General features: G+C 41.6%; 1 protein-coding gene across 1 annotated transcript in view; it reads right to left on the bottom strand.

Annotated features, from left to right (window-relative positions):
* The window catches only part of LOC119779189 (B-cell receptor CD22-like), a 43708-nt gene extending 26388 nt beyond the window's left edge, over positions 1 to 17320 (bottom strand). The window contains exons 1-4 of the mRNA XM_038278747.1: positions 17062 to 17320; positions 2036 to 2152; positions 1879 to 1894; positions 1697 to 1788 (exon numbers count right to left, since the gene is read on the bottom strand). Coding sequence (XP_038134675.1) covers positions 1697 to 1788; positions 1879 to 1894; positions 2036 to 2152; positions 17062 to 17320 — 484 coding nt within the window. The remainder of the gene's footprint in view (positions 1 to 1696; positions 1789 to 1878; positions 1895 to 2035; positions 2153 to 17061) is intronic.
* Positions 17321 to 23096: the final 5776 nt, after the last annotated feature.

Here is a 23096-nt window from a genome sequence, read left to right as displayed (position 1 = left end):
AACTCAACGTAAATGACATCAGGGGGGAACGCTGACAGGCCTATAAACCCCATCATATAGTGTTCTCCCTGCTTAACATGGAGGAATGGTATCTGATGCAGTGTAAATATCATCAGGCAGCATTACCTCTATTCATGGGTGTGAAGTTTTTTAATAGGGCGTTCAGATCTGGTGAGTTTATGACATTAATAACTGGGGATGTCTAATTCTGAAATGCTGTGTGTTTGGGTTATTCTATCTATCTATCTATCTATCTATCTATCTATCTATCTATCTATCTATCTATCTATCTATCTGTCTGTCTGTCTGTCTGTCTGTCTGTCTGTCTGTCTATCTATCTCTCTATCTATCTTCCATCCATCCATCCATCCATCCATCCATCCATCCATCCATCCATCCATCCATCCATCCATCCATCCATCCATCCATCCATCCATCCATCCATCCATCCATCCATCCATCCATCCACTCACTTCTCACATTTGGACTATAAAAATCTGAAATGAATTTATAGACCTCAAAAATGTTTATTCTAGATGGGGAATGTTATTTTGTTTGAAATGGTCATTTAGACAAAGAAAATTTGTTTTTTCAGACATCAGGAATTCAGTAAAACTAGTAAAAATCAAATTAACTTGCCAGGCCTCTTGTTAATGCAGTAAAATTACTGGGTTATTTCTTGAATGGCAGTAGATCAATGTATCTATTTAGGTGAAATCTTCTGGCAGCAGGTGAAAAAGAAGTCTATAAACGTTGTTCTAATATATAGAACCTGTGGATAATCTCCTGCGTTCCTCCTCATGTTGATTCAGTCTTTTTTATCTACACATTAAATACTAAGTGGTTGTTTGCAGCTGCACTTCGGATGTTATCATCCCAATAAATGGTCGTTATTAGAGGTTATCAGTCACATAGAATGCCTCAGATTGTGCCAGTAGGCTCATTCGGTTATCATCGAGTCAATCCTAATCCTAACCCTAAAGTAATTCCTCCCCCCCCCCCCGCAGAATTAATGAATCAATTTATGTGTAATCTGAAAATAATTTCAGTATTTCTGTAAGTTTAACTAAATAAGATAAAAGGATATTAAATAAACCAAACAATGCTCGTCAACTGAGTTTTAGAATCCTCTCCCTATAAATATTTAATTCTCTGTGAAAAAGTGCAGAATATGCTTTAATAAGATCCTCGTCAAACGGACATGCAAGGTTTGTTTTTAAAACCTAATGTGTGTAACTGACCTAGTGAATGATATATATATATTTTTTTTTATGCACAAAACTACGTCAAAAATCAGACCAAATCATAAAATAAAACAGCGTGATCGGCTGTAGGGAGAGTAGAGGCAAAGGAATCTCTGAGTTTACTGAAGAAAACTTGCTAGTGACCAGGTTAGCTCTGGGGAGAATGTTACTATGGTGACTGAAACAGAGGTTGAGGAAAATCTCTTTGTGAAACGGAAAAGTCAGAGTTTCCCTGTTTTCAGGTTCAGAAAACTTAGTTTTCAGTAAACCTGCTTTGGGAAACGGACCCCAGGTTTTTAAATCCTTTTACTCTGGTGTTATTTGGTGTTTATCAGACAAAAGCAGCACTGATTTTACTGTTTGAAGCTTGAAAGAAATTTATTTTTTCTGAAACAGAGTCATAATAAAGGAAGAGTTGAAGAAAATAATACTGATGTTATTCTGAGACCAACCGTGTTGCAAAGAGATGTAAACATTAGTTTCCATCTGATTCATTTCTTGATTGGTGCTGGAGCTCTGATTGCTGCTTCCTGACCGGAATAACCTGAAAATATTAGTTTGAAATAAATTTACAGATTAATAAAAAGATTAAGAGTAAAAGTTCAAGATGAGAGAAAATGTATTTCATACTGACCTGATGCAGCATCGATCTGTGGGACATAAAAAATAAACATTCACATCATCAACGTTAAATTGATTTACTTCAAATTCAAATTAAATCCATTAACTATATACTGAAGTATTTAAACTAAGAAGCAATTTAACATGACATGAGATGATAAAGATTTCACCATTGGGGTGTCTAGAGCGCCACAGCAAGGCCAGGAGGATAATTATAATGATTCCACTAACTGATCCCACAATCAGCAGCACAGGAAATAGAGGGTTATAAGGGCTGGATGCTGCTCCTGGAAATAAAACATTACAAAGAATTTAATGATTGTATCATCAGATCCAATGAAAATATTCAAATAAATGACTTTAAGCAAAAACATAGAATTAAATCTTCATAACATCTTCATAAACATCCTAACTTTGAATCAAAAAGTAAAAGTATAGCAACAATAATAGACAAACAAATGATGTTAGTTGTTAATGCCAAATGAGACAAACTGTTATTAGAGTTTTAAAAACAAAATTTTATATTATATATTTGAGATCAGGTTGCCTGACAAAGATTTAATTCTTCAGAAATGAAGCAATTGTTTTAAAATGACAAAAATGTCTGACAAAGCAGCAAAAAGATAAAAAAATTTAAATTGTATGGAGAGAAATAGTTTTCAAGCTCATAACAGGACATCTCTTTGTAAGCTTGCTTTGTTTTCTATTCAGCAGTTTAAGTTTCTGGGTAATTGGGAAAAAGCTTGTTCACAATTAAGAGATTCTATAAGATTTATTCTCAGTTTAGGGTTAAAATATATAGGGAAGACTGGTATTGTGCCATGATCATGGTTTTTGGACATTGGGAACCAGTGTCCATATTTCATCTTGACATGATGACCAGAGAAGGAAATACAGTTTTGGTGAAAAACAGCTGTACGATCTCTGATGAGTAAAGACAAAGCTAACAGGATGGACTGCATGCTATGCTACAGTAATATGCGTTGAGCTGTTGTTGAAGCTTGGGCAAGCTTTATTTCTCTAAGGCTTTAAACACTGATATAACATAAGTGTTCATGTGTTCCTCATATGTTCATTACGTTTTGATTACCAAGTATGAACAAGAGTCATTTAGTGGAATCCTGATGTCTATTCGCTGCTAGCCAGAGGATGAATAATCATTTGATTAAAGGTTATTGGTTCTTGATCAAGCAAATAATTTAATAAAACATTATTTGGCCAAATAATGTTTTTGTTGGGATCTGGAGATCTGCCACCTTTCTCCAGCAGAGAGCGCTGTGGGTCTCCTGGGCTGGAGCCTCCCGCACACCTGAGGATCATCAGCCCATCAGGAGACCTCCTACATAAGCAGCAGCCAGACCTGTCTTCGGCGCCGGAGTGTTGACCAGTTTTGGAAAACCCCTCATGACAGAATACTCCGGCCAACAGATTAACTCAGCATTTCACCTCTGGAGGCTGATAGGAGATAACGCCAAGCAGCTCTGAGAACACGAACGAACCTTCAGTGAGTTTCACACACGTTTGAAACATCAGACTCAAACTTTACAGGAGTTAGCAGGCTATGTGAAGGACGCTAACGCAGCGCCTGTCCAACTTCTGGTTCCGGAGCCCCTTCCGCCTCAAAGGTCAGAGTCAGTCACGTCACTTCCGGAATTCCGTCCGTGCCTCCCTGAAAGATTTTCAGGTACTCAAAGTAAATGTAAGGGATTTTTGTTCCAGTGTCGTTTAATTTTTGAACACTCACCCGCCAGTTTTTCCAATGATAAGAAGAAAATTGCCTTTATTCTTTCTCAACTCACTGGCCGAGCTCTTGAATGGGCGGTGGCTAGATTTCCCTCTGAATCCAGTTTTTCATGTACCTTTTCTGAATTCATAACTGAATTTTCTCAGGTTTTTAATCAAGATTCAGACAAAACTATTGACTCCCGAGACTTGCTTAGTTTAAAGCAGGGAAATAAGATGGTGGCGGAGTTCTCCATTGACTTCCGGATTAAAGCCGCAGCCTCAGGCTGGAATGAGTGTGCACTTAAAAGTGCCTATTTTAAGGCTTTAAATGAAAACATCAAGGATGAACTCGCCACAATTGACGAACCAGCTAGTTTGGAGGATCTAATCAGATTAAAGGAATAGTACACCCAAAACATGATTAGCCTTCATTTTCTACTCACCCCCATGCTGAACAACACTCTGGAGTACTTTTTTGATATCTCAAATGCATCTGGAGATCTGGGAGGCTTCTTGCTGTCTGCTGACATTCAAATAATGGAGGTGCCCAGTGCCCGAGGCAGAAAGGTCCATAAAAGTCCACAAAAAACGTTTCAATATTCCTCCATACTGCTCGTCCAAGTGTCCTGAGTGTGTAGCATCCAGAATTTACTCGAAACGAAGTCATTTAGAATGTTTTTAGAGCATAAACAGTAGTGTATAGGATTTCCTGAAAGCGCGTTCACGACGCTACGGAAACCGCGGCAGACCAAACCAGATGAGTGCGCATTCAGCTCAGCAAAGAACTCATGCTCTTACTCAACACTGAAGTCCTCAGACATTTTTCTTTCGTTGTTTCTTTCTTTGCACAGGTAAACAGCACATTTCTTCTTCTACGCTTGCATTATTGGCAGAGCAGACGCTGAATGCGCACTTTCATCTGGTTTGGTCTGCCGGCTTCCGTAGCGTCGTGAACGCGCAGGTGCACGCTTTCAGGAAATCCTATACACTACTGTTTATGCTCTAAAAACATTCTAAATGACTTTGTTTTGAGTAAATTTTGGATGCTACCCACTCAGGACACTTGGAATACATTGGACGAGCAGTATGGAGGAATATTGACACGTTTTTTGTGGACTTTTATGGACCTTTCTGTCTCGGGCACCATAGACCTCCATTATTTGAATGTCAGCAGACAGCAAGAAGCCTCCCAGATCTCCAGATGCATTTGAGATATCAAAAAAGTACTCCAGAGTGTTGTTCAGCATGGGGGTGAGTAGAAAATGAAGGCTAATCATATTTTGGGTGTACTATTCCTTTAACCATCCGGTTGGATAGCAGACTCCGAACTAGAAATAGTTCTAGGCAAAGAAGCCTAAATTTTTCTGTCGCTGCTCCTGCATCTAACAGCACTTCTGTTTTTTTTGGATACCCTGAGCCCAGTACCAGACCAAGGATTAAGAATCAATCGTCTCCTGCTCCTATTCATGCCACTCACTTTTTCTCCTCGTCCACAGAAGGAGCTGAGGTCGAACCCATGTAGATTGGGCATACAAGGCTTTCCCATGAAGAAAGACAACGGAGATTCAAAGGGAACTTGTGTCTTTATTGTGGTGAGCCTGGCCACTTTATTGCTACATGCCCGGCTAAATCAAAAGGATGTGAGGAGTCTGACGGACCATCTAAGATCTGAAAAATCTCCTCACTTACTATTACCTGCGACTTTATTTGTTTCTGATCAGACTCTCACCTTATCAGCTTTTATAGACTCTGGTTGTGAGAGAAACCTCATTGATTCAAGTCTTGTTCAGCAGCTGAAGATTGAGACTATTCCGCTGAAAAAGCCTCTCAGAGTTTCATCTATTGATGGGAAGAGGCTGCATCAAGTCACTCATCAGACACGGCCATTAGAGCTTCTTATCTCTGGAAATCATCGTGAGACCCTAACATTTTTTGTTTTTCCCTCTGCATGTTCTTCCCTGGTGCTAGGATTCGAGTGGTTGGAACGTTACAACCCCCATATCAACTGGGCTGAACGCTACATTGAGTCTTGGTCCACTTCCTGCCATGTCTCATGTCTTCATTCTGCGGCTCCTGCTATTCAGTCCCCTAGAGGTAGGGGGGAGATGGACTCTCCTGACCTTTCATCTGTTCCTACCGAGTATCATGATCTGGCACCAGTCTTCAGTAAGGTCAGTGCGACGTCTCTTCCACCTCATAGACCATACAACTGCGCCATTGATTTATTACCAGGAGCTCCCCTCCCCAGCAGTAGACTGTTCAATATCTCTTAACCTGAGGGAGAAACCATGGAAAAATACATCAATGAGTCACTTGCTGCTGGTATTTTTCGACCATCCTCATCCCCTCTCGGTGCTGGTTTCTTCTTTGTGGGAAAAAAGGACGGTTCCCTCCGACCCTGTATTGACTACAGAGGATTGAATCAGATAACCGTCAAAAACAAGTATCCCTTACCATTACTAGCATCAGCTTTTGAACCTGTCCAAGGAGCAACAGTGTTCACCAAACTCGACTTAAGAAACGCATATCATCTCCTTAGAATAAGGGAAGGAGATGAATGGAAAACAGCAATTAAGACCCCCATAGGCCAATTTGAATATTTGGTCATGCCTTTCGGTCTTACAAACGCTCCTGCCTGTTTCCAAGCTCTAGTCAATGACGTCCTCAGAGACTTCCTGAATGTTTTTGTTTTTGTATACATTGATGACATCCTGATCTACTCAAGAAATCTGTCTGATCACAAGAAACACGTCTGTCTGGTCCTTCAGAGACTGCTAGAAAACAAACTCTTCGTAAAGGCTGAAAAATTTGGGGTTTGCGAATTTCTATAGACGTTTCATCCGAAACTATAGTCAAACAGCTCTACGCCTCACAGCTCTGACTTCTGTTAAGAAGACTTTTCAATGGACACCAGAAGCTGAAGCAGTTTTTAACAAACTTAAGACTCTCTTTTCCAGCGCACCCATCCTGATCCAACCTGACCCCTCTAAGCAATTCATATTAGAGGTAGATGCATCTGATTACGGAGTAGGAGTAGTATTATCTCAACAATCAGATTCAGACCAAAAGGCTCACCCTTGTGCCTTTTTCTCACGCAGACTTTCACCCGCAGAACAGAATTAAGATGTTGGCGTCAGAGAACTACTAGCCATCAAGCTAGCCTTGGAAGAGTGGAGACATTGGCTCGAGGGCGCCAAACATCCTGTCTTGGTTTGGACAGATCACAAAAACCTGGCTTATTTACAGTCGGCAAAAAGATCCAACCCACGTAATTCTCGATGGTCTCTGTTCTTTTCCAGGTTCAACCTAATTATCTCTTACAGACCCGGTTCTAAAAACATCAAGCCTGATTCTCTCTCTCGTCTCTACTCCTCTGATCAACCTGAAACACCCGAGCCTGTTCTCCCTGCCTCTTGCACGGTTGGAGCCGTTTCCTGGGAGATCACTGATCTCATCAACCTAGCCTTGGCCTCTGAACCTGACCCAGGTAACGGAGCTCCAAACAGAACCTACGTCCCTTCCTCTGTCAGATCTCATCTCATCCAGTGGATGCACGCAGCCAAATTCTCTGCCCATCCTGGTGTGAGTAGAACCATCGCCCTCATCACACGATGCTTTTGGTGGCCGTCCCTTCACAAGGACGTGAAGGAGTACGTGCTGGCCTGTCCCATCTGTGCCAGGAATAAATCAACTCACCAACCACCTTCCGGGCTGCTACGTCCTCTGCCTGTTCCGTCTCGTCCATGGTCCCACATCGCAGTGGATTTTGTTACCGGTTTTCCAGTCTCCAGGGGTATGTCTACCATTTTAACCATTGTTGACCGATTTTCCAAGGCCTGTCATCTGGTTCCCCTCAAGAAATTACCTACAGCCTTCCAGACCGCCCAGCTCCTAGTAAAACATGTCTTCCGTCTTCACGGCATTCCACAGGAGATACTTTCAGATCGAGGTCCCCAGTTCATCTCTCAGGTCTGGAAAGCTTTCTGTTCGGCTCTCAATTGTAAAATCTCTCTCACCTCAGGCTATCACCCTCAGACCAACGGTCAAATGGAGAGGATGAATCAAGAGCTCGAGTCCACTCTCCATTGCCTTACGTCTAACAACCCGACTGACTGGAGTCAGTTTCTGGCATGGGCTGAATACGCTCATAACACCCAAAGATCTGCTGCTACCGGTCTGTCTCCCTTTTAGGTTTCTATAGGTTACCAACCACCACTTTTCCCTGCAGACGAGAGAGAGATATCGGTCAGGTCCATCCACCATTACATCTGTCGATGTCATAGAGTTTGGAGCGAAACCATCACTGCCCTAAACTGCACCTCTGCTTCTAACAAGAGAACTGCTGATTCTAAGCGTCGTCCTGCACGGAACTATACCCCTGGGCAAGAGGTATGGCTATCGACTCGAGACATCCCATTGAAATCCATGTCAAAGAAACTCTCTCCTAGATTCATTGGCCCGTACAAGATCGCTCAGGTCATCAACCCATCTGCTGTCCGCCTGCACCTGCCATCATCTCTTCGTATACACCCCACCTTCCACGTCTCACAAATAAAGCCTGTTCTCACCAGTCCTCTGTGCCCTCCATCCGACTCCCCTCCACCCGCCCGGGACATTGACGGCCACCCGGCATTCACCGTTCGCCGGATCGTGGACTCCCGTCGTCGAGGTCGCAGTTGGCAGTACCTCGTCGACTGGGAGGGCTACGGTCCGGAGGACCGCACCTGGGTTCCTGGTTCCTTCGTCCTAGATCCGTCCCTCATAGAGGACTATAGGAACTCCCTCCCGTCCACTTCCTCTGGACCGCCAGGAGGCAGTCGTTGAGGGGGGGAGTACTGTTGGGATCTGAAGATCTGCCACCTGTCTCCAGCAGAGGGCGCTGTGGGTCTCCTGGGCTGGAGCCTCCCGCACACCTGAGGATCATCAGCCCATCAGGAGACCTCCTTCATAAGCAGCAGCCAGACCTGTCTTCGGCGCCGGAGTGTTGACCAGTTTTGGAAAACTCCTCATGACAGTTTTATTCACCTCATGGATCTGCATTGTGAATTGGTCTGAAAACATTCCAATTTCCCTAAATTAGTGAAAAGCTAATTTGATCATATCCCAAATTCTTCTAGATAAACTTTTTCAAACTCAAGTACATTTTAAACTGTAATATGGTTTTCAACCATGCTCCCCTTCCTCTTTGTACATAATAGTTTGGTTTAGTTGAGTTTCACTAGTTTTAGTTGAGAGTGTTACTGTAAATTAAAATACGTTTGACTTGGAGCTGAATGATTTTTGTTAATAAACTCTTATATTTTTAAGAGAAGTTGTGGTGAATTTATTCCATGTATGTGTAGAATTAACTGTTTGACCATGATGAGTGCTCGAGTCACTCTTTCATTTATTGTTCTAACACACAGCTAGTAGGACGTGGGTTCATAAACAATATGTAACAGCCGAAATAATATCTGATTAAATAAGATATTTACCACCCCTACCAGGGAGGGCAATAAAAATCTTAAAGTATCAGAAATATAAATTCTCAGCTGACTGGGAATTAAATAGAATATAAATCTACAACATTAATGTGGCATCCAACCTGGATGGGCATTGAACATAAAATCCCAACACTGGGCTGCTCCAGACATTTTTAAGTGCTTATATCTTCACCTTATTTTCCCATTGTGTCAGACAAGGAGTTGTTCTTTAGACAGAAACGTTCTTATAAGCTCTGAAAATGGGCACAAAGTGAATTTTCCTGCAGATAACTAAAAGATTAACAGAATAAAGAAGATTTGAAAGGAGTCAGACAATCTGATTATTTTAACAAATTCTAAAATTTAACACCTTATGATCAGATGGCCTGAATCATTTGATGAGAATGAATTTAGATTATTGCACCTTTTTACATGACAGTTGTTTCTAAATCTATAATCTTTGGAATAGATATATTTCCCCCAGAACCAAAGTTACTCTTTCAAAACACAAAGGCCACATATAAATTATGTGTTCATACATTTTTATATAAGATATAGGAGATCAAATAGGAGATCAAATGTCCATCTCCTGCATCGTACACACAAGTCAAATTCTAGGATGTACCTCACCAGAAAGAAAAAGGAGGTAAAAAGGAATCTAAATGAGCTGTATTTAAATTACTTTTCACCTAAGAAGAATTAAAAATGAATTTAAGGTACATTTCAGAAAGATTGCACAAGTATAATTGTACAAAAGTTAATCTCTCTTCCTGAAAATTCCTACCTTTCCAAGTTTCTTAAACGCACCGCATGCATAGCTCTCTGTCCAGAGCAGACAGCCTTTTAATGATCCATTTGTGCATCCTTAGATCCCTAAATTAATATGTTTATGTTGTGTTACACTCTGTGTTTGTGTTAACCCCCTATGCCTACATTGATAGCTTAGCAGTAGTTTGCTGTTGTTTGTATTGTGTATTTTATGGTGAACAGTTAGCTACAAATGAGTGATTAGCCGTTAGCTGCTAACTAGCAATAGTCTCAGAGTTTAATGGTGCAGCACTGCTAATCCGCGTTGATTATACATTGCATGCTGAATACTAGTATGATATTTGTGTCTGAGTTTCATTTTCTATTTTCTGAGTTTGTACTGTGTGTTTTTATTTCACAAACCACACACACACCTCCACAGAACATTCTATGCAGATAAACCAATCAAACCTGATTAAAGGAGTCTGCCTCTACTTACTGCTGTTAAAATGAGAAGGATTTGTCCCCTTGGAAGGAAGGCTGTAGTGGCCCGGAGGCCTTCTCACCGGTTCTTTTCCTGGGAGCTGTTGGGATCTGGAGATCTACCACCTTTCTCCAGCAGAGAGCGCTGTGGGTCTCCTGGGCTGGAGCCCTCAGCACACCTGAGGATCATCAGCCCATCAGGAGACCTCCTTCATAAGCAGCAGTCAGACCTTCCTTCAACGCCGCAGTGTTGACCAAGTTTGGTTAGCGAACCTGGGCCTCTGTTAATCTTAAAGAATCTTAGTTGCCTCTAGAGAAAAACTTGATTCTAACCAACCTCTGTCTTCTTACTCACAGAAAACCTGACTGAAGTCTGAAGCTCTGGATGAGCTTTGCCTGAAACCCTGCCTGCCTGCCCTAGGAAGCCAAACCTGAAGATTTCAGTCTGGACTTCACCAACTGCTCTCAAGAGAGCGCTAGAAACTCAAGTCAAGGTCTGAAACTCACAAGCCAGAAGCTAGACGCTGCTGCTGCTGAGCTCTCTGCTGAACCTACAGTCTCTGGACCCAAGCGGTTCCCTCCCTCACAAAGGATCTGTCAGAACCTCTTCAAGGTATATTCAGAATTAACTCTCTCGACAAACCATCAGACTGGCTGGCTAATCAAACTATCCATCTCTGCAGTCATCAGTGATTCCAGTCCCGGACCTGTGCCAGAACCAGTTCATGTTTTCTCTGCGAAACCTTTCAATAAACTCTGTTAAACTTTTACTCTGCTTCCAGTGGTGTTCTGCATGTGGGTTAAGTCTCTTAAGCCAATCATGACAGAACACTGCGGCCAAACACAAAACCCAGCAGATCACCTCCGGAGGAGGCTTGAGGAGCAAGATGCCCAAATCCAAGGACATGCGCACACCCTCCGTGAGTTAAACACTCATATCGAACACCAGAACCAGGTTTTACAGGAATACGCTGGCTACATGAGGAATGCTAATGCCGTGCCAGCTGTACTTCCTGTTCCGGAGCCACTTCCGCCTCAAAGGTCAGAGACAGTCACGTCATTTCCGGAGTTCCATCCGAGTCCTCCTGAAAGATTTTCTGGTAACCAAAAAGATTGTAAGGGATTTTTGTTCCAGTATCGTTTACTTTTTGAACACTCTCCCATCAGTTTTCCTAATGATAGGAAGAAAATCTCCTTCATTCTCTCTCAACTCTCTGGACGAGTTCTTGAATGGGCGGAGGCAAGGTTTTCTTCTGAGTCCAGCTTTTCATGTACCTTTTCTGAATTTTTATCTGAGTTTTCTCAAGTTTTCAACCAAGACTCAGACAAAACTATTGACTCCCAAGCCTTGCTAAGTTTTAAAGCAGGGAAATTTAACAGTGGCAGAGTTCTCCATTGACTTCCGGGTTAAAGCCGCAGCCTCAGGCTGGAATGAGTGCGCACTTAAGAGTGCTTATTTTAAGGCTTTAAATGATAACATCAAAGACGAACTCGCCACAATCGACGAACCTGCTAGTTTGGAGGATCTAATCCGGTTAACCATTAGATTGGATAATAGACTCCGAACTAGAAACAACTCTAGGCAAAGAAGCCTAAATTTTTCTGTTGCTGTCCCTGCATTTAACAATGCTTCTGTTTTTTTCTGGATCCCCAGAGCCCAGTACCAGGCCAAGAACTAAGAATCAAACACCTCCAGCTCCTGTCCAAATCTCTCACTTTTCTTCCTCAGAAGAAACGGAGGTCGAACCCATGCAGATTGGACACACAAGGCTGTCGCCTGAAGAAAGACAACGAAGATTCAAGGGAAAACTGTGTCTGTACTGTGGTGAGACTGGCCATTTCATTGCTTCATGCCCGGCTAATTCAAAGGCCAGGGTACGTCAGAGCATGTGAGGAGTCTGACGGGCCAATTTAAGAACTGAAAAATCTCCTCATTTATTGTTACCTGCAACTTTATTTGTTTCTAACCAGTCTCTCACATTGTCAGCCTTCATCGACTCTGGTTGTTAGAGAAACCTCATTCATTCAGATCTGGTTCAGCAGCTGAGAATTGAGACTATTCCATTGATAAAGCCTCTCAGAGTTTCTGCTATTGATGGAAAAAAGCTACACCAAGTCACTCATCAGACTCAACCATTAGAGCTTCTTATTACTGGAAACCATCGTGAGACCCTAACATTTTTTGTTTTTCCCTCAGCATGTTCTCCCCTGGTGCTTGGATTTGAGTGGTTGGAACATCACAACCCCCATATCAACTGGGCTGAACGCCATATTGAGTCTTGGTCTACTTCCTGTCATGTGTCATGTCTTCGTTCTGCGGCTCCTGCTATTCAGTCCCCTAGAGGTAGGGGGGAGATGGACTCTCCTGACCTTACTTCTGTTCCCTTCGAGTATCATGATCTGGCACCAGTCTTCAGTAAGGTCAGTGCGACGTCTCTTCCACCTCACAGACCATACGACTGCGGCATTGACTTATTACCAGGAGCCCCCCTCCCCAGCAGTAGACTATTTAACATCTCCAAACCAGAATGTGAAACAATGGAGAAATATATCAATGAGTCTCTAGCTGCTGGAATTATTCGTCCATCTTCATCTCCTCTCGGTGCTGGTTTATTTTTTGTGGGAAAGAAGGACGGTTCCCTCCGACCCTGTATTGACTACAGAGGTTTGAATCAGATAACTGTCAAAAATAAGTATCCCCTACCACTACTGGCATCAGCTTTTGAACCTGTTCAAGGTGCGACAGTGTTAACCAAACTCGATTTAAGAAACGCCTATCATCTCCTTAGAATAAGGGAAGGAGATGAATGGAAGACAGCTTTTAAGACCCCCATAGGCCAATTTGAGTACTTGGTCATGCCTTTTGGTCTTACTAACGCTCCTGCCTGTTTCCATGCCTCAGTCAACGACGTCCTCAGAGACTTTTTGAATGTTTTTGTTTTCGTATACATTGATGATATTTTGATCTACTCTAAGAACCTCTCTGATCACAAGAAACATGTTCGTCTGGTCCTTCAGAGACTGCTGGAAAACAAACTCTTTGTTAAGGCTGAAAAATTTGAATTTCACCAACCATCTGTCACATTTGTAGGGTTTGTGCTCGAGGGCGGGCAGGTGAAGCCATCCGAAGACAAAATAAAGGCAGTTCTGGACTGGCCGACACCTGAAAACCGTAAGCAGCTTCAAAGGTTTCTGGGGTTTGCAAATTTCTACAGACGCTTCATCAAATTATAGTCAGACTGCTCTACCCCTCACAGCCCTGACTTCTGTGAAGAAGACTTTTCATTGGACACCTGAAGCTGAAACTGCTTTTAACAAGCTTAAGACTCTGTTTTCCAGCGCACCCATCCTGATCCAGCCCGACCCCTCTAAGCAGTTTGTCTTAGAAGTGGACGCATCTGACTCCGGTGTAGGAGCTGTATTGTCGCAACAATCAGACTCCGACCAGAAAACTCCTTGCCATTAAACGCCCTGGCCTCTGAACCTGACCCAGGTAACGGACCTCCAAACAAAACCTATGTTCCATCTTCTGTTAGATCCCGCCTCATCCAGTGGATGCACGCAGCAAAGTTCTCAGCCCATCCTGGTGTGAGCAGAACAATCGCACTCATTACGAGACGCTTTTGTTGGCCCATTGTCATTGTGACACAGCACACACAAGTGAACACTGCACACCATGAAATTGCATTTATGCCTCACCCGTGCAAGGGGGCAGCCCTCAATGGCACCCCAAGGGAGCAGTGTGGCAGGACGGTACCATGCTCAGGGTACCTCAGTCATGGAGGAGGATGGGGGAGAGCGCTGGTTAATTACTCGGGAGTCGAACCGGTAAGCTTTGGGATCCAAGTCTGACACCCTAACCGCTCACCCACGACACCCACAAGGACGTGAAGGAGTACATGCTGGCTTGTCCCATCTGTGCCAGAAACAAAACCACACTCCATCCACCTTCTGGGCATCCTACGCATCCAAACCGGTCATTTCCAGATCTTTGTGCCCACCTTCCAACTCCCCTCCACCAGCCCTGGACATTGATGGCCATCCGGCCTTCACAGTTCACCGGATCGTGGACTCCCGTCGGCGAGGTCGCGGCTGGCAGTACCTCGTCGACTGGGAGGGCTACGGTCCGGAGGACCGCACCTGGGTTCCTGGCTCTTTTATCCTCAATCCGTCTCTCATCGAGGATTACGAGAAGTCCCTCCCGTCCACGTCCTCGGGACCGCCAAGAGGTGGTCGTTGAGGGGGGGTACTGTTGGGATCTGGAGATCTACCACCTTTCTCCAGCAGAGAGCGCTCTGGGTCTCCTGGGCTGGAGCCCTCAGCACACCTGAGGATCATCAGCCCATCAGGAGACCTCCTTCATAAGCAGCAGTCAGACCTTCCTTCAACGCCGCAGTGTTGACCAAGTTTGGTTAGCAAACCTGAGCCTCTGTTAATCTTAAAGAATCTTAGTTGCCTCTAGAGAGAAACTTGATTCTAACCTGCCTCTGTCTTCTTGCTCACAGAAAACCCGACTGAAGTCTGAAGCTCTGGATAAGCTTTGCCTGAAACCCTGCCTGCCTGCCCTAGGAAGCCAAACCTGAAAATTTCAGTCTGGACTTCACCAACTGCTCTCAAGGGAGAGCTAGAAACTCAAGTCAAGGTCTGAAACTCACAAGCCAGAAGCTAGACACTGCTGCTGCTGAGCTCTCTGCTGAACCTACAGTCTCTGGACCCAAGCGGTTCCCTCCCTCACAAAGGATCTGTCAGAACCTCTTCAAGGGTATATTCAGAATTAACTCTCTCGACAAACCATCAGACTGCCTGGCTAATCAAACTATCCATCTCTGCAGACATCAGTGATTCCAGTCCCGGACCTGGGCCAGAACCAGTTCATGTTTTCTCTGTGAAGCCTTTCAATAAACTCTGTTAAACTTCACTCTGCTTCCAGTGGTGTTCTGCATGTGGGTTAAGTCTCTTAAGCCAATCATGACAGGAGCAAGTTATTTACTACTCTTAACTCAAACTGGGTAAAACCATATTAAAAGGACTATAAAAACAGGAGTAAAAAATTACAGAGTTTATTCCAGATCAGGTCGTTACAGGACAGAGAAAAATGCTTGGAGCTTGCACAGCTGTGGTCTCAAAAATCACGTCTGCGAGCGTCCGGCAAAGTTTGAGCCCCGAACAAGGTCATCTCCTGCTTCTTATAGCTCATGGGTCTATGTGTTGCATCATGTTGATGTCAGTGTTGCCAACTCCTCAGTAAGGAAAGTAGCTATTGGATGTGCTATAAGTTGCTAGAAGTCGCTGAATGACGTCATTGCCTAATTTGCATATTATATATATATATATATTTTTTCAACTTTTTTTTATTTAACTTTTTTTTTTTCCCTTGTGGTCCACTAAGGACCTTAAAAATCATGCTAAAACATGAACATTTTTTTTACATTACATTAACAATTTAAATGGGAAAAAAAGACTATAAAGAATCAAAGACAATGTGAGCAAATGGTAATTATTGTTTTTTTTTTTTTTTAACTAATAAGAATTCCCTGCACACATACAGGCTGTGCTTGCCTGCTCACAGAAAGAGTGGACCATGGTCATGTTGGTCAAGGCTCTCTATGGCAGGTTCAGCAACTGAGGGAGCTGACTCCAGAGTGATCAACCTGTGTCGTCAAACCCGGCGCATGCGTGCGGTTCATTTGCTGTCTGGACGCTGGGGGTAAACATGCTGTGTATCTGACTGTAGCGCTGAGAGGGACTACTGCGGAAGTGGGAGAACGGGGTTGGGACGGGGGGAGGCGCCCCACGGCAGACACCAGAAAAGTCGCTAGATTTGTCGCCAGTCACTTTTTTGAAAAAGAGTCGCTGGAGGGGTCTGAAAAGTCGCTAAATATAGCGACAAAGTCGCTGAGTTGGCAACACTGGTTGATGTTGAGCTGGCTGTATCAGAAACTGACACGGCGTCCATGTCATGAACTTCATGCAGCTTGCTTCTATGCTTCAGGGTTACAGATAGCTATCCTCTATCAGACCGGCCCCAAGATGTGTCCATATCCTGTGTACTCTTAAAGACACGAAGGCTGTCCTGATTAGATGACCTCCGTACACACAGTGACATTCACAATGTGAAGGAAGGCCTTCTACTCTGTCTAATCTGGCTAACAAAATAACAATGCACATCATGTATAAAAGAATAAACCTAACACTGCAAACACCTGAACATCCCTACAGTGTCCTGATTCGACACTCTATAGTGATTGTTCCCACCTAAGTTCCATATAATGTAGGTCTATCAACCAATAAAACCAGGTTATGACTCCTTTAAGGTTACCTTTGTGAAGATCCAAAATATTTCAGTTATTTTATTCACACATTATAAAGTCCTAAACTACATATTGTCTCTCATCAGCTGATGACTGAGCAAATATTTTAATAACAATATATGACTTGTCTATTGTTCAAGAAAATATTAAAAAATTTAACACATTGTAACCCTTCAGCACATCAAATAATTAATTTTTTTAAATAATCTTTTGATAACTGAATGGAAGCAACCAGACTGATGTTCTCTATCAGTGACAACTGTAACCAGATATAATGTAAATAACAAGATATTTTTTATAGTATGATTTATACATGATATAAACTGTATTGCTGTTTTTACCAAAACAGCAATACAGATTAAAGGTCAAATGTGTTCCATAGACCAGTTGTCCAACCTCCCCCTGCAGCAAACAGCTGTTTAGTTTAGTTTGGCTTCAGCCTCTTAGATCAAAACAAACCTGACTTACCAGATACTGACAGGATGATTGATTCACTCCACTCTGTTGAAGAATACCAGTCATCTCTGCTTCTACACTGACATGTGTATTTTCCACTGCTGGACTCAGAAACATTAAAAGTCCAGTCTTTACTGGGTGTGCTGTGTATAACAGAACCAGATCTCCTCCATTCATACGTCCACTCAGTGCTTTCTCCTCCCCGGACCTCACATGTCAGAGTGATCGTCTCACCACTGAACATCTGAGAGCTGTTTGGTTTTTGAGTCATAAAAACCTTGTTGGAAACTGTTTCCAAAAGAAAAAGAAACATAATAAATACTGTAACACAGAGAATGGAGTTTAAATTAGGAAAACAGATTTTAATGATTACAGGTTATTGTGATTAAACTAAGAAAGATGAAAATATTTGATTTAGTAGATTTAGTTGCTCATAGTTTTCATCAACAAACTCACAGGTTATCTCCACAGTGACCTCAGAGCTTGAATATGTGATGAAGTCTGGGTTTCCTCTCACTCCTTCACACCTGTAGATTCCTCCTTGTCTCACAGTGATTTTTTTGCTTTCTTTCTTATTTATTCCTATTTGAACTTCAGAGGTGTCTGAGGTTCGACTGAACCATCTGTATTTCCAACCAGCAGAGGTCTGTACAGAGCAGCTCAGTATCACATGGCCTCCTAATGGTATGACTGTTGGACCTGCTGTCAGTGTGGCTCTGGGTTTATCTGCTGTTAACAAAAACAATAATTGATAAATTTTAAATTCAACATTTAAGCTTCTTAATTGTTAGTGTTTGTTTCTATAAAATATACGTAAAAACTCTGAAGCAGAGAAATGAAACTATATAGACTGATGGAATATTGAAAATAAATCAATAATCTAGATTCTGTTTATTATGACTTATTGAGGGAGTGGTGCAGAGTATCAACCATAGAGTGAACAACCACCCCAGCCTACTGTTTTATAAAACAAAAGTTGAAGTATTGAACTTTTGGGACATTAAATGAATTTTAGCTCCTGATTTTCTGCTCTGAGGACAAAGAACTGGACCCACAAGGTTCGGTCCAGCTCACATTAAGATTATCTTAGTCGAGATCCAAGATATTCTAAAACAGACATTTTATTCACATATTTATAAAGTCCTAAATGATTGTTGTTTCTCACCAGCTGATGACAGAGCAAATAGTTCAATAACATTAAATGACATGATGTCAACTTGTTAATAAAACTAAAAACCTCTAAAGTATGTAAACAGAAACAGAGCAGTGCAAGTTGTAAGAATTCAGCACATCAACCATTCAGAGTAGTAATTATGTAACAGAGGGTTGAGTCTGAATAGTGTGTTGGGGGTGTGGTCCTACTGGGATCCTGTAGAAATGTGAATAAGAGGGGATCTGGACAGTTGATCTGTCTCAGAGACTGTGGACAGCAGCACCCCTTAATGCTGACAGCTCATTTTAATGGACTGAATCAGCTGCAGATTTCTGTTGGACACACCAGACTGTAACATGTCGTATGTTTGTGTCCTTTCAGCTGCTCCTTATTCAGGGGCTGCCACATCAAGTCATACAACTAGCTGACAGACATGGCAAAGTTTTTACACCAGATGGCCTTGATGACACAACCAGGATTTGATCTCAGGTCTACTGCATAAGAGTCACAGACTTAAACCACATCACCATAGACTCTGAACAAGTCAGATATCCCTCAATAACTTCTGTTATTGTTTTATTTTTTATCTTACCCATGTTTTAGCTGTTATTTTATCTGTACTGTTTTATGTTTTGTTTTATTTTCTACAGTTTATACTAAGATTCATCTTTAAAGGTCAAATGTGTTCTATAGACCAGTTGTCCAACCTCCCCCTGCAGCAAACAGCTGTTTAGTTTAGTTTGGCTTCAGCCTCTTAGATCAAAACAAACCTGACTTACCAGATACTGACAGGATGATTGATTCACTCCACTCTGTTGAAGAATACCAGTCATCTCTGCTTCTACACTGACATATGTATTTTCCACTGCTGGACTCAGAAACATTAAAAGTCCAGTCTTTACTGGGTGTGATGTGTATAACAGAACCAGATCTCCTCCATTCATACGTCCACTCAGTGCTTTCTCCTCCCTGGACCTCACATGTCAGAGTGATCTTCTCACCACTGAACATCTGAGAGCTGTTTGGTTTTTGAGTCACAACAACCTTGTTGGAAACTGTTTCCAGAGAGAAAAAGAAACATAATAAATACTGTAACATAGAGAACGAAGTTAAATTAGAAAAATAGATTGTAATGATTACAGGTTATTGTGATTAAACTAAGAAAGATGAAAATATTTGATTTAGTAGATATAGTTGCTGATAGTTTTCATCAGCAAACTCACAGGTTATCCGAACAGTGACCTCAGAGCTTGAATATCTGTAGATATCTGGGTTTCCTCTTATACCAACACATCTGTAGATTCCTCCTTGTCTCACAGTGATTTCTCTGTTTTCATCCTTATTTGTTCTGACTTCAACTCCAGAGGTGTCTGAGGTCCTTCTGAACCATCTGTACCTCCATCCAGCAGAGGGCTCCACAGTGCAGCTCATTGTCACACTGCCCCCTACTGGTATGGTTGATGGACCTGCTGTCAGTTTGGCTCTGGGTCTATCTGATGTTATGAAAAACAGAAAAAAAAAAGTTGATTTTGTACTAAAAAACCTTAAAAATTCAAAGTGAAAAGTAATGTGCTTGTTGGAAAAGTGAAAATGTAAAAAAACATTTAATTCATCCTTATTTTTTAAATGTACAATTTATTTTTTAGAAAATTGGAGGCTTACCTGAAACAGTTATAGAGATAGTATTACTGCACTTGGTTTGATGTGAGCTGATTCTGGAACCACAGCAGTGATATTCACCGCTGTCACCCGTTTGGAGAGGTTCTAATGTGGAGCTTTTATGTGAACTGTAGGGGACAAGTTCTCCTCCATTCAACATTATACTGTAATTCCAGTCAGTTTCTGCTCCTTCATTCATGTCACAGATGAAAGTAACAGACTCTCCATGATAAAATATCGACCAGTTGGGCTGAACTGTCAGCACAGCATCTACAGTAGAACCAGCATTTAGTTCACATCTGTTCTGGTTTATAACAGATATTAACAACTTAAATAAAAATTATAATAAAGAAAAATACTAATTATATTTGTCATAAAGATTAAAAGATGGTCTTACATTGAGTTTGTCCACAGCAGAGGAGAATGTTCAACACTGGAATAAAATGTGAAAGTTGATCATAATATAAAAATCAAATGAATTTAATCTAATATAATTATTTTTCCCACCATGAAACCTATGAATTACTCTGTTGTTAGCTTAATAAATTCAAATATTGCTAATAAAGGTAACGCTGAAATATTCTTTTCTGATTAGAATAGGATAAGTTTTAGGTAAATATTTTATTATCTGATAAGTTCAAACTTCCCTTTAGAAACTCCACTTCTGGACTCTGTGTCTGACTGTAGAAAATATAGAGACGTCCTCCACCGCTACTAAATATTCACAGACGGACGGTGAGGCTGAGCCAAAAGGTACAGCTCTAGATTCAGAGATCAGTTTACTTTCCTACCCTGATCTACTGTCATGAAATCTGGATCATGAACAGCAGAACAAAATCCAGATCAAAGCAGCTGAAATGAGTTCTCTCCACATGGTGGCCAGGCCCTCCCTTAGAGATAAAGTGAGGAGCTCTGCAGCTATGGTGGCTTGGACATCTGTTTCAGATGCCCTCTGGACGTCTCCCTCAGGAGGTGTTCCAGGCATGTTATACCAGGAGGAGACCCAGGACACCCTGGAGGGACGATGTTTCTTGATTGGCCCTGAAACGCCTCAGGTTTCCCTCAGAGGAGCTGAAGGTGTCTGATAGAGGGAAGTCTGCCCCACCACCAGGTCTCAGATAAGTGGAAGACGCTGAGTACAAGAACACTTTCATTGCTCCACATTAGCGCTACTGGATCTAAAAATATGTGATCAAATCTGGTAATACTGAAATAAAGTATGACTATTAAATATTTAAAGCAGAAAGGAGACGGCCACAGCAGGAAATTCAGTGAAAAGAGAAAAGTTTTTTTGATTTTTTTTAAACACTGTTGAGAAGTTAGAGCAAGTTTTAAAAAGGACAACATGACCAAATCATGTTCTTCTTATTTCAGAATTTTCACTTCATTTGAATCCTTCATACAAAGAAAGGGATCTACTCACACATTAAGCACCGCAGACTGAATAAGGTGTTCTCCATCCTGATCTTAAGGCAAAATGATGGGTTGTTCTGCTTTGGTCAAATATTGTTCCTTTCACATCAAGCTGCAAATGCAGTCTGTAGAAAAATGCAGATGTTTGAAATAGGAGCAAAGTTTTTATCTCAGCTTGAGATCAGAATACATTTTTATAACACTGACATCACTGCACTGAGTTCCTGTCTTCGTGTTTCTTCACAACGGAATTTTTTTTTTTTGGTGCCTCTGTCACTGAGAGCATTTTGGTGACAGATTCAGAGCACACTTTGTTTCTATTTCAGTATTCTAATAATCAGGGACTTTTATTTCATACTTAAACAATTAGATCAATAAAGCAAAGCAGGTCTAGGAAATGAACAGGGGAAGTGATACAAAATGACCACCTACCACAGAAATGAAGAAAGAGGGACCTAACTGGGAAACCAAAGGGTTAAACTGGACCAAAAGCTTCACAATAAGGTGAAAAAAGAAATAATTACACAAAGAGAAGAACAGAGTGGAACCCTAACCTAAGAACTAAGAACCTCATCAGACTGATGGTGGTCAGAGGGCCCGGTGGTGCCAGAGTACAGCAGCCTTGCTTCTGTCAGTGAGCCCCAGGGCAGCTGTGGCTACAATGTAGTTTGTCACCATCAGTGTGAGTTTGAATGACTGAATGTAGTTTAAAGCGCTTTAGTCAAGTCCTCTGACTTGAAAAAGCTCCAGATAAGTACAGGACATTGACCATTTACCATCAAATGGAGAGAACCATGAAAGATATGATCAGAGTGACAGAAACTGAAAAAAAAAAAAACTGACCCATAAACTGAACCAAAGTGGACAACAAGAAAGTAAGACACACAGATCATAACAACCTCCAAGGTCTTTGAACAGCAATGATTGCTCCTCTAAGCTGATTTATTAACATTTAAATCAGCTGAGAATGAGTTAACCACACCTTCATGCTCCAGACCTGAAAACTTCTAAATCTCCTGCTTTCATATCAAAGGGAACATTTGCAGTTAATGAAGTGGATTACCCTTCATGCAAATAGTTGCAGAAAACATCAAGTTCTGTGTCTTGTTAAAAATAAGTCAGATTCTTGCTCTACCCAGCAGTTAAAGAAGCTACTTCACTGCATCATATCTGACATGCTTTAGTGTTTGTCTTTAGAACAAAACATTAAGGTGAAAATTCATCTAGATTTAATGCCATATAGCAGGATATTTATTTTACATTGTTAAAATGCTATTTGGTTTGTAGTGTGTGAGAAGCCTCTGCAGAATAAGTTTAAAGTTCCCCTTTGCATCTAAAAGGAGCTGATGGGTGAGAATGATCTCATCTGTCAGAGATAGAAAAAGCCATAGCTGTGAGGAAATGATCATGTTAATATTAGAAATATCAGTTAGATCTAAGCCTGAAAGTTAATTTTATATTAGAGAGTTAGTCATACTGTTTTATTTCTACATTATTCTATGTCTACATCTTGAATTATTGTCTTTCTCAACAATGATGCTTTTATCAAAGCTAGAAATGTGCCTGAGCTTTTCAGTTTAGTCTTTTTTGTATTACCAAAAACAGAAACAATGAGATAAAAGAGAAAAAATGTTTTTCTATGTTAGGTAGACTTTTCTCAAAATGCCTCAAAAACTGTCCTGCTACCAGAAAATCCATGTTTGTCTTTCTGGTTGATGGATCAACCATCAGTGTGGCTCTGAGTTTTACTGCAACAAAAACACAAATTGAGCAATTAAAAATTTAAAAGTTATAATTGTTTGCTAGGGTGTGCTTCTGCAAA

The sequence above is a fragment of the Cyprinodon tularosa genome, unplaced genomic scaffold (assembly GCF_016077235.1).
Source record: "Cyprinodon tularosa strain WSP-4 unplaced genomic scaffold, ASM1607723v1 ctg1437, whole genome shotgun sequence".
Classification (NCBI taxonomy): Eukaryota; Metazoa; Chordata; class Actinopteri; order Cyprinodontiformes; family Cyprinodontidae; genus Cyprinodon; species Cyprinodon tularosa.
This window is presented reverse-complemented; position numbering and strand designations above follow the sequence as displayed.